The sequence below is a fragment of the Gobio gobio genome (genome assembly GCF_949357685.1).
Source record: "Gobio gobio genome assembly, chromosome: 17".
NCBI classification, from domain to species: domain Eukaryota; kingdom Metazoa; phylum Chordata; class Actinopteri; order Cypriniformes; family Gobionidae; genus Gobio; species Gobio gobio.
In genome coordinates, this window is record NC_137110.1 from 12,079,205 (window position 1) to 12,095,722 (window position 16,518).

Sequence of the window (16,518 nt, forward strand, 5' to 3'; positions counted from 1 at the left end):
ACATGCTTTCGAGAGTATTACCCTGGGGGCTTGTTCGTTCTTTCTCTCTCTCTCAGAGAGGGATGTTTTTGTGGTCTTGTTTTGTGTGTGTGTGAGAAAGAGCTGGCTGACTTCCTTGTCAGAGGAATAATGGTGATTATTCAGATTTCATGCCTTGTCTGTATGTTAATTATTTACTTCAAGCATGAAATGTGCGTGAATGCCAGGGAATTTTTGTACACAAACACGCTTCGCATAGCACGTAGGGGGAAAAGAGCGAGCGAGAGAGAGAGAATGGCAGAGCGAGAGGGCAGGCGCTGCGTATCAGCCTGTAGTGGAATAATTAATGCCCCCTTTTGTTTACTGAGCCCTTGTTTTTTATTTAATTATGCCATGAGTAGAACCAGATTAGCTGTTAATTGATTTAATTATCCAATTTGTTTGTGGCAGGCATGATTCCAGCCGAACTGCAGCAGCTGTGGAAGGAGGTGACAAACAGCCATGTGAAGGAGGAGAACAGCGTGACCAATAACGGTCATCGGGGTCTGGACCTGTCGTCCCCCTCCCCCGTTCCCCTCAAAAACCACAACCAGCATGGATCCACCAACGGCCAGTACATCAGCCACTCGCTCAAGAGAGAGGGGTAAGATCGGCCAGCCATTGTCCTGAGAGTTTGGGAGAATTTTGGTCACAGACTTTGGTTTCTGAGCACAGTTTGAGACTCTCTTGTCAATCGCTCTATATATCCAGTTGGATTGAGTTCTTGGCATCATTGAGTAAAGCAAACGAGCTTTCACAGTGCTCCTACTTAAGGTGGAAATCTCTGCAAGGGAAGCCAAGTTGATGGACAGGTGCCAATAGGGCATTTCCTGCAAATGAATAGGAATTTATTGCTTCTAAGTACCTTGGAATTTTCATTTAAGGACCGGGCCTGTCCGCTCAGGTGTTTGACTGGAATTCCCTGATGAACAGGTCTTAGAGAATGGCACTGTTAGAAAGGTTAGATTAGTGTAATGAAATTAAAATCGCTCCCTTTCTTTTTTAATTATTACAGCATTACAAAAGGCACGATTTATGGCTATTGCACTTCAAATTATGTTCAAGGTAGGGATGTGACGGTGAGGAAATTTTCCCACCGGTTAATAGACGTGTGACAACACCGGTAATACCGGTATCACTGGCAGGGGCTTTTAATTCTAAACCGAAAGTAAAATGTGCACGGCCGCTCGGGCATTCATAACGGAGCGGAGCTAAGCAAGTGTTTTCAATGAATTCCTATGGAAGTTAAGCTTCCATAGGAATGAACTGAAAATGCGCCAGTGGACACGCACCGTGAATGACTATGGAAGCTTAACTTCCATAGGAATGAACTGAAAATGCGCCAGTGGACACGCACCGTGAATGACAGTGCGGCCGTGCCCATTTTACTTTCGGTTTAGAATTAGCTGTAATTCCGGGGTGGGTTGCTTGAATTGTGGGTTCATTAGCCTATGATTCTTAATGAAAAACACAACAACAAACAGTTCAATGACAAACTCACTTAAATAGGCGCTTTTTCATTTTACTTCGAAACCAAATCTTCACAATCATCTTGTCATTCAGCTCTTCGCTCTCGTGATTAATGAAATCTGACTCCTGCTGCGTTTGTGCTGGGACTCGTTCGGCTCACACTGTATTGAGCAGACACGTTCAGTATTTAATTGTAGTGTCTGTTCTCTAACTGAACGAAATTATTTTATTACTATAAAAAGTGATGTAATCAGTGTTTCGCCTGAACACCGGCAACACCGACTATCGCAGCAAGGCTAGGGATGTTTTACTTTACTTTAACTTTTTTTTTACCATTTTCATTCTGCTTCTTATATCCTAAATTATAGAATTATATTGTAAATATCTTGTATCGATTTGTGATCAAGTACGATTCATCTTTTGCCGAATCAATTCATTTTGTGTGGCAAATAAAGAGCAGTTAATTGAATACAGTAACAGTTGCACAACACAGCACAACTTCGCTAAAGCCCTGACACTTAGAGATTTATTTGGAGGAAGCATTGCATCACTGTGTCTTTAAGGAAGAGATTAATTTGGTTTATAACACATTTGCTTGTTTTCATGTGCTCAGGCCTGATCTTTGAACCGCTGGTGAGAAGCCTCCAGGCACTGTGAGCTCATTTATTTGTCTCTCTCTCTCTCTTTTCACATCTGACTCAGATTTGGCTGATCAAAACCAACGTGTCGTTATGAAAGCAATGCGAATGAAAACACATTTAGTGCTGCAAAACAAGCTCTAGCCGAAGGTAAAGGGGGAGTTCATGTACATGTATATCTGCTTTTCTACCAGTGTAGAGCAGAATGGCATGTCAGGGTTATTTAAACTACCCATGATGTCACTGATGCCGTGGGGCTCATACAAGCTGCTCTTTCTTTTCTTTCTTTCTCTTTTTCTCTCGTTCATTAGTTTGTGCGAAACAAATAAAAGGCTCGACTCACTCTTGTTTTTACGTTAGCATGTTGCTAAGCTAATGACACAATGCACACACGTAGAAATCACACACACAATATTGACCGATTTACATTGAATAATTTTTAATAGATATTAATGAAATATAAGCATTTATAAAGAAGGCTTCTCTCTTGCAAAGTTGGATGCAGTGCATTCTGGCATTGTCTTCTCCAAGAATGATACATATAATGCTGCCTTAATTGCATTATTTTATATGAAATATAAATTTTTTATATAAAAAAGGAAAAAAGGAACTTCTTTAAAAGCTCAAAATTGGGAAATTCTGGCAAATATTCCAACATGTTTTTAATTGAGCGGAAAATGTCATTGAAGAGACAGTAAAAGGTTTAAAGCTCTGAGAATCTACTCTTTAAAACCAGAATGATTGTTGTTTTGTTTTTGCTTTAAAAATCATACAAGTGGACAGAAAGGTTCCCCTAATTGAATAATCACCCAATTATGGTCTAGGTAGGCAGCTCACTAGGTTTTGAAACCGAGAAACTGACTCGTATGCTCACTTCTTCTATTTGAGTTGCTCTTTTCCTCCCTCTCTCCCCAAGAGTAACAGCCTATCACCCTTTTTCTTCAAAGTGCACAAACATCCAGTCCTCTATCACAACACCACAACCCTTTCCGTGCCATAGCAGGCTTGAAACACTCAAAAAGACGTGTTGGAAAGCTCACTGCTTCTCTCTCCCTGCCTCTCGTTCAGTGTCAGAGATTAAAGAAGATGTCAACAGCAGTTTAGCACCCATGCCGTGAAGAAGGCGTTTTGTAGACTGAGTATCTCAGGTCTGTCAGGAAAAGGGAGCAGGTGATCAGCCCTCTCTCTTCCCTCCGTTAGCTGAAGAATTAGTGCTAGAAATGCTTCCAAATCATTACTATTCAAATGCAAAGGCACATTAGAGAGACAGTGCTAATAACTTAGCGCTTTGATAATTTTCCTTGTAGCATTAATATCCTTGTGGTTTTATTAGTAAACGTGCTTCATCACTACACCCTATGGGCCTCCAAGAAAACACAACACGGATTTCTACCAGTTTTAATCCGCAGGAGTTCCAATTGCTCAAAATCCAGGGTTCTGAGTGGGAGAAATGAAATGTGGACTCATCCTCGCACACGAACGTTAATGAACTTTTAATTGATGTGGTTTTCCCAAGTCCCTCTTGTCGTGAAACAGGCGGGCGGCTGTGCGCTGATGGACTTGCTCAGCCCTAGCTCTCTCAGATTGGTTTACCGCCGGGGTCTTAAGCACCGCACAGGCCGTTTCATGTGTCATATAAAATCTGGCCAGTCGCTGCGACGCCTGCAACTAAAACCTTAAGTGCATCCAGCGGCATCATTCACTGTCTTTTCACTTCCGTCTTAAAGGAAGGAGAGAGAAACTCAATCACTTCGTACATGTTTAGACGCGATGCTACCCTGCTTTTAGCAGCCTCCATCGGCTCCCACTGGTGCCTGCACAGAGACAACCACCGCATGCACACCCAAATATGATAAAAGCCTTCAACATGTCAGTCCACCCGACCCGTCGGTGCTCAGATAAGGGACAAAAAACACTCATGGACCTGAGTGAACCTTTCTAAGGTGACGAGGTGTCAGCTATCTGACCAAAGGCGAACAGGCACATACCTAATTTATTTTATTCTGGGTCAGGGTCTAAAAAATATGGGGGGGAAATGTTATTTTGATAAAATAAAAATAAAAATAGAGACGCCTTCCATTTCAGCTCGTTTTCTGTCAACCAGTTCGAGTCACCTCACTTCATTCTCCTCCCAGAATCCTTTAGGAATGCTACGCTCAGGGGGATTAAAACCCAGACAATTTGTTTTAAAGAGATAAATAATCAGATTTGCCCCCCTAAACGAGCCCCTTAACCTCCCTTTTAATTGATCTTCAACTCTGCAAATGATAATTAAAACATTTTGGGGGGGTTGGGAGGGGGCCGTGTGGTTGGGCATACTCTAAAGGATTGAGTCGGGGGTCTGGGGATTTGCCAGTAGACTTCGAGGAGGAGTGTGTCTTTGATGATTTCTCCCCACATGAAGACGTGAGGGAGAGTAATAGTGTTGTGACAAAGTGCTCAGTTCCTGTCTGAGCTCTCCAGACGTCAGACCTCTCTTCTTCGTTAGGTCGGCAGCGATGATACTTAGGTGCTCGGTGCGTGATAATACGATCCTAAACCATAATGTAATGAAAGATGATATGACAGAGCCGTGGTGCCTCACAGGAAAGCATTTAGGCTTTTGCTATGAGAGCCGACCGAGGATATAAATGCACATGTAGTAGGGATTTTGATGTGCTGTTTATATATATATATATATATATATATATATATATATATATATATATATATATATATATATATATAATTTATTGCCATTTTTTTACTTCACCTTGAATGCAAGATGTCACCTTTTTGCTTCTTACAAGAAAATTTGTTTAAATTCAAGTCTGTCGGTCTTGTGGTTGTCTTACTCTTTAAAAAAAAACTAAGAACCAGAGAAGTTACCACACACTTCAACAGACAGACAAGATCACTGACAAGCTTTGACTCTTTGTCTTTATTGTTTTTTTTTTGTACAGAATGAATGGGGTCAGGACAAAAAGAACACCCCTGTAGTCTGTCAGTCTTCCTCTGAGTTGTTGTTTAAAACCGTTTAGTCATCCATTGTTTAAAATGAGCTTTGTTTCCTGAATCACAAGTCCTTAAGCATTTCACAACTCCACTCTTATTAATAATGTTACAGCCAATGTCGTCTTGGAATTTATACTTTAAGATGTGGCATGGCACATTTCTTGTTTAAAATGACTTGACGTACATTTTTATAAAAAATTACATATTAAGGCATAAATAGAAAAGCAGCCTTAATATGTTCATGCATGTTTTGTCTTTCACTGACAAACCCCTTTTTTTGTGTGTTAATAGTTAATACGTTTTCATAAATTCAGGCAGTTTTCCAGTGTTATGAAATGTTGATGATTGCAGATTAATGACGGTTTAGTGTTCGATAAGGTCTAGACTTGATGTTATGTTCAGTTCAGCTATATTTTTAAATTCATCATACGCCACTACATTCCCTTCTGCAGATAAAACAGCACTGTTGAAATCTTCACTGCAAAGCTCTGTAGTGCCTGCGGTGTAGTTCATATGAAAGTGTGCTGTACTGAGCTGTTGATGACCCTGTGCAAGCGGATAAATTGATAACAGGTGGGGTGTGTTTACTGTTTGTGCTTGGTGGGAGCAATCCAGATGGATTTGTGAGCTTCCTGTTGTGGGAAACACTTGTTGCTCCAGGTGGATGGCAGGGGCCACGGTTCAGTGGTCAGGGCTAAAGGACATGCTGTCTCTCGGAGCCTCGTGCTGCCCTGATCAAAGCATCCCTCCATGCGCATCAGAGGAGACCCATAATTGGCTATTGATTGGCCAGCACTGGGCTGTGATAGGCTGACAAGCAGAAATCACACACTTCCTGTAGAAGTTAGTGGTCATGTGACAGTCAGTGCTGTGTCAATAAAACAACAAACACGCTGCAATGGTTTTTTGTGCTGAAGGGGAAGGTTTCTTTATTAGTTGTCATATTTTAGTGGATAGGCCATTAATATTACATCAAGTAGTATTATGGAGATTAATTACTCTTTAGCCTCTTTCATAAAAGTCCAATGATCTGTGAATATGCGTGTGTGTATCAAATATTTGCAACCTTGATATCACAGTAATGTGTCTTTTCTTCTTATAGATCAGCGTTGGATGATCATTCTCCTCATACTCACCCTCTCTATGGTCACGGCGTCTGTAAATGGCCAGGATGTGAAGCTGTGTTTGATGACTTTCATTCGTTCCTGAAGTAAGTATCTCTCACACACACACACACACACACACACACACACACACACACACACACACACACACACACACACACACACACACACACACACACACACACACACACACACGCACAGACACACACACACACACACACACACCACCTGGGATTAAAAAATGGAATGTATACAGAATTCCAATTGGAATTACTTTGTAATTGGGCATGGAATAATGATTTGGAACCAATCCTAAAGGATGCTAATGAAAGTTTTTCCCATATAGGATTCCAAAACTAAAACTGAATCTCTTAGAACATACAGTTCCCATTTATGAATACAGGCAGGATTAAATTCCCAGGTCAATGGGACTAAGAACCAATACAATTCAAAACCTCCTGTAGGAATTTTGAATTATCCAGTTGGATGTTATTTGATTCTTAGAGAATTCTTATTTGATCCCGTTAGGATTCTTGAGGATTGTTTTCTAAAAGATCGTTTTGTTATGTTGGAATCCTATTCAATATTGGGATTATTTCTAAATCATAAATCCATACCAAATTTCAAAAGAAATCCTGTACGCATTCCTTTTAAACTATAACATTTTCACATGTTCTATCTAGATCAACCTGGTCAAACCCAGTGTCCCATCACAGTATGCTCAATCCCTTTCCTCCTGATCTTTCTCTTCATTTGATTTTTGTTTTTTTTTCCTCTCTGTGTGTGGGCTGGGTTCTTGACGTGGGTGTGTGGTGTGCTGGTTTTTGCCTGCTCTCTGTGGTGTGGTTTTCCTCAGGGTTCAGTGCTGCCTGTGATAACTGCAGTCCCCATGGTGATTACTGACACTTTGTCCCAAAACAAACACGAGGGGATGTTTATCTACGGTGGCCCACATTCTGAGAGTACAGAGGGTTTGCCCTTGTCTGCCTTTTTACAGACAAGTAGGAGATCTCTATCTTATTGTTTTTAGAAACATATGATTGGTGCTCGTTTTTTTATATACCTCATACTTAGGGATTTTTAATAAGTTGTGAAAATTGTCCAATAAGCATCCATCCAACAACTGCTCAAAACAAGCTAACAAGTGCTTAGAACACTTTAGCAACCTCTTAGTGACAACCTGACAACCCTCCACAACACATTGACATTTAGGCGTTGAGCTGTACCACTCACATTTTCTTTCGAAAATGTAAAAATCTAGTTTGTGACTACTATGAAAGCTTCAGTTAAAAAAAATGTAATACAATTACCTGATATTTTTGTGACATTTCCACAATCGATCACTTACCCCTGCACCACAGCTCTGACTGTTGCGTTGGTTTTACCTGCAACCAGTGTCTGTTCACCTGCCCACTATGTATTAACTCGACTGAATCAAGCCTGACCCGTCCATGCTGTTAAAGTCCAGTCTATACTGGCCATCACACAGCGGCACGCTCCCTAAATAACACCTAAACCAAATATCAGGCTAAAGGTGGACAGTTTACACAGCGTTCACCCTGATCCCTTCTCTGAGGAAGACCTGGTCTCACGTAATCTCCCTTATGTGTGTGTTTGTGATGAGATGATGAGAACATGTGCAACTGTGGCAGCAGATCAGTGAGTGTGTGTCAGGCTGGATTAGTCCCACTCTAAACAAGATATGACACTGTTCCATTATCCCGGCTTCAAACTAAAACAAGCCCGGCTCAAAGACCCACAAGCCAAGGAGAAAAACGAGTGGTAAGCAGAACCACAGCTGCACTCCTACCCCTTTTTTTTTTTTTGAATTATTTTCCACTTCTGCTTCTTTTAGGGTCGTAGCTTGTGTTTCAAACAGCAGGCTCCTGGTGCCAGTTTATTTGAGGGCATGTTTAAAGCTGACCCAGGCTCTTTTACAGATAGGAACATAATCTATCTCGAATCTGTGTTTACCTGTGGAGAAAAATGTGGAAAAAGTGCATTTGCGCTGTCCGCCAAGAGCTTAAAAAGAAAGTTTGCTAAACCACAGATCTGATATGTTTTTGGATTGTGGTTCACGTCGTTGCCTTTTTTCTGTTGGCCAAACCCATGATTCACCATTTGCTTATTGAAATAAGAGAAATTAGCATTTCAGAGCTGAAAGAGAGTGAGCCGGAGAGAGAGAAGTGCTCTCTTTAAGTACACTCTGCGATGTTTACACAAGTGTTTTTATCACGGCAACATCTTGTTTACTTTTCTTGCCTGCCCTAAACTGCTTGGAACATGCTGAGAAAACATTTGGAGACGCTCTACAAAGCCGCCTTTGTAAAAAGCGAGGTTGGGTGAGAGTTCAGCTGGCACACCGAAGGTGTTAACCGTCCATGCGCTAAACATTCCCACATGTACATCCTCCACCCGACAGGCCTGAAGAACCATAAACAGAAATCAGGGAGTAAATTAGCTGGATGATAAGAGTTTTCTGGGTAGCTAGAGACGGGCGCCCGGGGCGAAGTGGCGAGGAAAAGTGAGAGATGCGCGCTAACGTCACACGGATCTCCGCCAGCCGAGCCAACAACAACAAACGATGACGTGCGGCAGTGTTGTTTTAAACCATATGGATATTTATTGTGTCTTTAAAGGAAAACATCTCATACCCAGTCGTGCTGGAAGATAACAATTCCAGTGCATACAACATTTAAAAAACAAGTAGCGGTGTGTGTGTGTGTGTTTCCAGCAGAACGGGAAGGGCGGGGCAAAGGTCTATATAACAGCTTAGACTCTTTTATGACCAGGGATATTTGAAAGGTCAAACTCAATATGTGTGAGTTTCGGTGTCATTATATTTATCTTTTTTTGATTTGAATACAGTTTGTTGAGTATTAGTCTTAGAACTGGTTTCTGCTTACGGTTACCTATCGCAAACACATTGTATTTCCCATCTACCTATCGCAAACACTTTGTATTTTCCATCCTGGAAAGACTGTTTGCCCATCAAAGACAAGCAGTATGAGTAAATAAAATCAGTAGATAAGCGTAATTCTTTTACGTAAAGCAAGAAGACAAGGAAAAACAGACGGATGTTTAGCTATTGAAACAGCTGCGTGTGCTTGGGAATAAACAATAGTTCGTAATAGCAGAAAGACCTTTCTGGGCGTCAGCTTCCTAGAGCATCATTAAAACCTGGGCAGCTAGCTTCAGTGATATGTAAAATGCTGACTGTTTAAGTAATGTCTATTTAACTTGTTTTATTGTGGCCATTTACATTAGGAGCTGTCATCCTGCCAGAAAGCTTTTAAACAGCCTTCCTTTGAAGTCCAGAAAGTGACACATGCCAGCGCTCATAGTCTTTCCCGATGTCAATTCTGCCGTTCTCCGGAGCTCCTCTTGTCCAGACACTCTTCCGAGAGGCTGCATTAAGGGCCATTTGAATATTTCATTTCCTATTAATTATGCACTGTGACTCTACATGTCATTAGACGGAACGGAGGAGAGGACGGGGGGAAAAAAGAGAAACGTCCACTGTAACAAAGGATGAAAAGAGGTAGCGGGGGCTCGCCGGGTGATGCGAACTACGAATTCCAAAGCATGTCACGTCCAGCCATGTTCATTGAAAATGCGAGACGCCCTGCACCTATTTTATCTCTCCGCAAATGAAAACTGGGTGGTTGTTTTGAAATGTTTACATGATCCCTCTTCAACCTTCCCTGACTTCAAAAGCGGCTTGTTTTCAGTTGATTAATGTTGGAAGCCAGAACAGACATAATATAGTTTTAAACAAGGTGTGGATTTATCATGGCCACATTAAAACACACGCCGTCCCTAATCCTCGTGTTATTTTTATGAAATGGTCTATTCAGAATATCTTTCACGTGGTGTCAACGTTCAAAAAGACGCGTGGTATTTATGTGCTCATTCTGAAGGAAAACAGAGTCCGTTTTGACGCTCGTTTCCCTTTCAAGGTTGAGTGCTCCACTTCCGAAGTCAAAGCCGCTCTCGGTCACGAGTGTTGTCTCGAGTGTGTTTTCCCCCACATGTATCTTCAGCCGTGCTCACATGTTGTCTTTATTCTTAATAATGGCGCCGCTGCCATCATGTCACGCCACCTCGCCAAATTTATTACGCCATCAACATCAGCTCTGGCTCCCCTTGTCTCGGCCCCTGCTCAGGTCTGGGCACGGCATTTTGATTTGCGGCGGAAGACTGTAAACGTACATTTGGGAAGAAGAGCACGTGGAAAAATGCTACTGTTCCGTTCCACCAGCCTCTGCCTCGTGACAGTGACCTACATGGTCAGCGAAGATGCGATATAATTTATGATATATATAATATATTGGATCCATTAGTGGGCATAATGAAGTAGTGAAATGAAAGGGTATTTGTGAAATCAGTTCAAACATCCTGCACGGATTATGATTAAATGATTAATGAAATGCCCCTGCATAAGCATTTTCAAACCATAATTCATGCGAGGGCTGATAAAAATCCTCCAATCATATTTCCTTCAGTCGTGAGTCTTATCTCCACCATTTTATATAAATCACCACAAAAAAAAGGAGAGGTAAAAAAAAAAGGAAAGCTTGGCCCGCTTTGCCGAGGCCAGCTACTTATTTAGATTAGTTATAAACGTGCGGGGGAGAAAAAAAGGTCTTGGCGGTATAAAATAATCATGCATAATTATATTCATAATTCAAGTTTATGACAGATTCCATCTCTTTTCTCCTTGTTGTCCTTTGCCTTTTTCCTCCTGGCTTCATTTGAGTTCTCTTAATCTAGATGACATAATTAACTGCAGAAGGCACCAAAAATAAGAGGAATCCATTTAATTTTAAAAGCTGGGAGGGTTGCGAAGTGCACGTCGGACGATTTATAATATCGCGTTTTGGCGAGGCACTTTTCCCGTCCGCTCAACTTCGTTTCTGGAGGTTTGCATGGAAACGGCCACTTCGTGAATTATGCATGAGGCGTGTAAAGAGCACTTCTATTTCCGGTAATGCAGAGATCTTGTTAGAACACTCTTCATTTGTGTTTGGGGAATTTGATATTTGTGGATGTGTGGACATTGGCTTTATTTACTTTTTTTTATCATTTTAGTATGCGCGCATCTCAGGCCATTTTCACTTTTCCAATATGGAGAAATAAATGACTGCCCTGCAGAATGTGCAGATAATGTAATTCAATATTTTACCATGAAAGTTTTATCAAATGTTTAATAGATGGCTGTAAAATATGGTACTAAAATGAAGGCTGCTCTCTCTCTCTCTCTCTATAGACATCTGAATAATGAACATGCCTTGGATGACAGGAGCACGGCGCAGTGCAGGGTACAGATGCAAGTAGTTCAACAGCTGGAACTGCAGGTATCATCTCATTTCTCTTTTCTGGCTTCATCGAAACTTTTATTCTTGTCTTTCTCTCTCTCTCTCTCTCTCTCTCGCTCGTTTTCGCTCAAGTAGCAGCTCAGAGATAGAAGAGGGAGGGATAAAATGAAATTATTTTGTACATTTGTGAGTAACCAGTCATTAAAAATGTGTTATGTTCGCATGACAGCCAGGCAAAGATATATGGAGTGCCCTGGGGCTAACTCCACAAGATAATTACATTTCCAATTTTACTGGGTTTTAAAGTCGTTTATGACTTTTAACTATTTGGCACCACAATAAAACACTTTGTGAAAAAACCAAGGCGCACCAACAATGGCGGGTGCGCTACCAGTCATTTGAATGAATTCATTGACTCGTTTATTGTATTGCATTGCTTGTTAATACGCATTAACCGTGACAAATACTCACAGAATGGCATCATAGAGCTGGGGATATATGGTAAAGGATGTAGAGTTTTGGTTTTAAGAGGAGAAGCAGGACAGATTCACTCTTGGACTCAGTCAGATTAACACATTGAACTGTTGTGCTCATGCGGGCAATTTCAGCTCAATATTTTAATTTCTTAGCGTATACAACGTATTTTAATTAGAGGACCTTTATGCATGCTGGAAACATTCACCCCAGGCATCAAAGTGCAGTGATCATTCTCTATCTACATGCTCATCTGTCCATATATTAGCCATTTATACTCCATTCAAATGCTTGAAATAAAATTAGGTTTTTATGCGAGGATTTGTCATGATGCCGATAAAATCTTTAAACTTTTCTCTAAACTTTACTACAGAGAGAAAGAGATTTAAAGGACCACACATACAGTATAGATCCAGAAGAAGTACAGTAGCAACTGAGGGGAGCAGAACTGGGCTGTGTTCCTCAAAAGCAGGTCTAAGTAGATCATAGATACCAAGGCCAGTGGTGTCAAAGGTTTCTATGATCTACTTAGAGTGACTAACAATGCAGTATGTGGAGGACATGGAGGTCCTGTAATGTTTAGTGTGGATTTACTTTGGCTGAAGTAACCATGACTGAAGGCTAGAGTGTGTGTGCTAATAAACCCTTAGGGTTGTGTCTCTGGATCAAGTGTAAAGGTCACAGGCACATTCTGAGTGCATGTATGTCACGAATAAGCATACACATGTCAGTTATTTGTTCTACTGATAGCTGAGAAAATATTGCACTAAACTGCATGTAAAAAATTTAATCTTTTCTCATTTGTATTATAATTTTGATGTCTCTTTTTCTAATTACAGTTAGCGAAAGACAAAGAGCGTCTCCAAGCCATGATGACTCATCTTCATGTGAAGTCTACAGAGCCCAAACCCACCCCACAGCCAGTGAGTACTCACGTCCCAATTTGCATAGTATACATCCTAAATAGCATGTGAGATGAGAATTTGTGCACACCAGCTGATCGTGTGATGATGTGCATAGATTATATACTTTCTCAGGGACTGTTTACAGTTTCACTTTTTACTTTTCTTGTTAAAAAACATTTGGCAAGGGATGTGAAAAACAGCACTTTTTCAAGTTTATTCATTACGCACTTTTTAAATGAAAAATGCTGATGTTATTTGTTAGTCCTAATAATTACATACTTTATATATGTAGGGTAAAGTATGAAAGTAGTTTTTAAATTGGGATGCACCACATTTTTACTTTTTTTGGTTACAGCTGTTCACAGTTAAAACATATTCCTGATAAACTATTTTACAATAAATCATGGTAAACAAGGGTTCACAAGCTATTACAAAAATTCAAATTGATCATTGATCAGTCCCACTCTCTACTCTCTTCAGTTTGCTAAGCACGCTGAACATTTATTTACTGCTCAGGGGCCCCGTGGTGCTCAGGAGCCCAGAGATAGTGTCCTGGGACGGCGGGTGACAATAGTTCATTCAGTGGAGCTTTGCCTCTGTCACACGCTGATTGTTTGGATTAGCATTTGTACAGAGGTGTCTGACACGGCGATGCCTGTGTGTAAAAATCGGTCTCAGATATTGATAGTGTTGTTAGCCGGCCATCTCTCCCCAAGGGATTGAGGGGCAGCAGCTTGTAGTGGAGAGGAGGTCCCTTATTAATAAACTACTTTATTATGAGCTGCTATTATTGTTTGTGTGTACTGTATGCTTGATGCTCAGAAGCCGTTATTTAATTGTACCACTACTTGAAGACAGAGCTTCCATTTGGTGACATTTAACTCAACAGCATTGTTGTGATAAAAGCCTTGACATTTATTTCAAATTCGCTTGGCTCATTTTGGAATGTGTCTTTAGTTTTAGAGTCACGATTTTACTCATGAACAAATGAGATGTTTTTTGCAGTCTGATATACCGCTCATTAATCTTGCCCCAATAACATTCATATTTATCAACAGCTCATTTTAAGAGATATTTTGCCTCAGGCTACAGTTGTTTGTGCACACACAGTGTTTGTGTGTGCACGTGTGCTTGCACGAGTTTACGAAGGAAGGTGTCACTAAGCGTTCTCGTCAGTGCTCTGACCTTTTCATTGTCCATAATTAAACAGCAGATTTTTTTGTTTGTTTAGCTTTTTTTTAGTAGCTTGTCTTCTGTTTTCCATGGCAGCTTGGCAAGTCAAAGCCAGTATAATTAGATCACCAATTACCATTTAATTATTTTCATTCTGAAGTCTCATTTTGCGGGCATATTGGAGAGCACCCAAATGGTACGGGAAAAACAAAAGGAGGGCCATTACTCGCCTGTCTGGCCTATTGTAGAGGCTACTCGCTGTGGATGAGGAATATAGGTAACAAAGCTAGCGGATGTGCACAGAGGTTGAATAAGTCCACACTATTCAAAACCTCTGGCCCAAACTCAGACCCTTCTCTTAGTCCCCCTATTTTGTCATTTTATCCTTTTAGGGAAGGCCTGATAGGTCTTATATGCTCTAGGCTTAGGTTTTAACTATTGTCCTTACTGTGTGTGTGTGTGTGTGTGTGTGTGTGTGTGTGTGTGTGTGTGTGTGTGTGTGTGTGTGTGTGTGTGTGTGTGTGTGTGTGTGTGTGTGTGTGTGTGTGTGTGTGTGTGTGTGTGTGTGTGTGTGTGTGTGTGTGTGTGTGTGTGTGTGTGTGTGTACACGCACGCACACACACATTGTTTGTCATTGACTTTTAACTTTTCTTGTTAAACGTAACGTGTGTGTTACGTTTAACAAGAAAAGTTAAAAGTTAATGACAAACAACCAGTGTTATTTTAGTATCAATAATATACTATTACAGTTTTTGTTAATATTTGTATTAGATCAAATTTTTATATTTTCTGTTTTCATTTTACAGTTTAGTTGAAGTTTTAGTAATTTTGTGTTTGTCATTTTTATATTTTTTTTCTTGTGTTTATTTAATTTTAGTAGTTTTATTTCAGATTCAGACTTTTTTTTCTTATGGTTTTATTTTTTAGGTAATGAAAATGTTATTTTTTTTAATGGTTTTAGTTAATAATGATAACCCTGCAAACTCCTATGCCGTCCTAAATAAAAATATTTAAAAAAATATTATGTGTATTTATCAATAAAACACATAATAGAATCCCTGACCAAGGCAGTGCAGTTATATAGGAATCATGGTACTATATGCAAATCAACTGGTACTATATGGTGCATTTTACCATGTCTGGATCACGTTATTGACCAATCAGCATCTAAGACCAGAACTATCGGTTTTCTAATGTGATTTTAGCACAGAGAGAAACCAATTAACAACAAAAAAGGGGTTAGATAGGCATGAAGACAATGACATGTCAAGGATGAAGCTTCTGTCATCCCTCAGATTTCTTTATTATGTACCTGTCTATCAAACAGAGCATCTGTATGGTAATGACCGTTAATAGGGTGTGTGGTAATTGCGTGGCCTGCGTTGTATCCGCGTGGCGGGGGGTTAGATGTTAAACACTGTCTGTTGGTTTTCACTCGCCTCGCTGCCGTCTGCACTGTCAGCGCTGCCATTATAGAGCAAAATTAGACATCTGATACCTCCAAAGCAATTGACAGCCTTGACATTTCATTAATTTGCTCACCCAATCTGTAGGCGATTGTGGCGCGCGACGACAAACCCACCTCCGCGTGCCCTCTCGTTGTTTTTTTTTCTTTGCCCCTCTCTGCTTGTCCATGCATTCGTCGCTTCTCCACCCTCCCAGTGAAGTCATGTTTAATTTGGTAACAAGGCCTCCTTTGGCAAATTAGCAATTAGAACAATTTGGTCGGGAAATATGTATATGTGTCATTAGCTTTTTTCCCCATCGCCTGCAAATTAATAGCAGGAGTATCGGGTCAGACTCACGTTTTCCACTCCAATAGAAGAGGAAATCTGACACTGACGACTCAATGCAGCTGTTGGAAGCGAGACTGCACCTTTACGAACCCTCTGGTTAATTAGTTTACCTTATAGCCATTATTACTAGACCCCCACATCGTGCCACTTGATAAGGGAGGAAGAAAGTATTTCTCTTGAAACTATTTCTCCATAAGAACCATCTTACGCCAAACCATCGGGATGATGAGGGTCATTCAGATGTGACGTTTAATCGTAGCATCACCCCTGTAAGTAGCCACTAATTGGGGTCCTTACAATACAATTTGAGCCTGTAATTAGTGTAGATTGACCTCTCTCTGTCTGCGGCTTATTAGGAGCCTCTTAGGGCTCGGTGAGAAACTCATTCCATCAGCCAGCGAGACTGCTACTGCCGCCTGAGAGCAAAGAGAGCGAGCTAGGCATTCTGGGAGCACGCCAGCAGACCAAACAAAGAGGCGACCAGGGGGATGTACGCTATTTGCTCTCAGAATGATGGACGCAGAAAGCGAAAGCACAGTGTTTACAAATATTTACAAACCAACATGCTCCTCTGCGGCGCAGAGATTGATTGGATGGTGTGTTAACAA

The 16,518-nt window shown here is 40.8% G+C and overlaps 1 protein-coding gene across 9 annotated transcripts in view; it reads left to right on the top strand.

The window, feature by feature from the left end:
- The window catches only part of foxp1b (forkhead box P1b), a 234,376-nt gene that overhangs the window by 204,993 nt on the left and 12,865 nt on the right, over positions 1–16,518 (top strand). For all 9 annotated transcript variants that reach the window (XM_079841218.1, XM_079841220.1, XM_079841217.1 and 6 more), the window contains 4 exons: positions 430–622; positions 6,223–6,330; positions 11,514–11,601; positions 12,876–12,959. In XM_079841218.1, the coding sequence (XP_079697344.1) occupies positions 430–622; positions 6,223–6,330; positions 11,514–11,601; positions 12,876–12,959 (473 nt within the window). The remainder of the gene's footprint in view (positions 1–429; positions 623–6,222; positions 6,331–11,513; positions 11,602–12,875; positions 12,960–16,518) is intronic.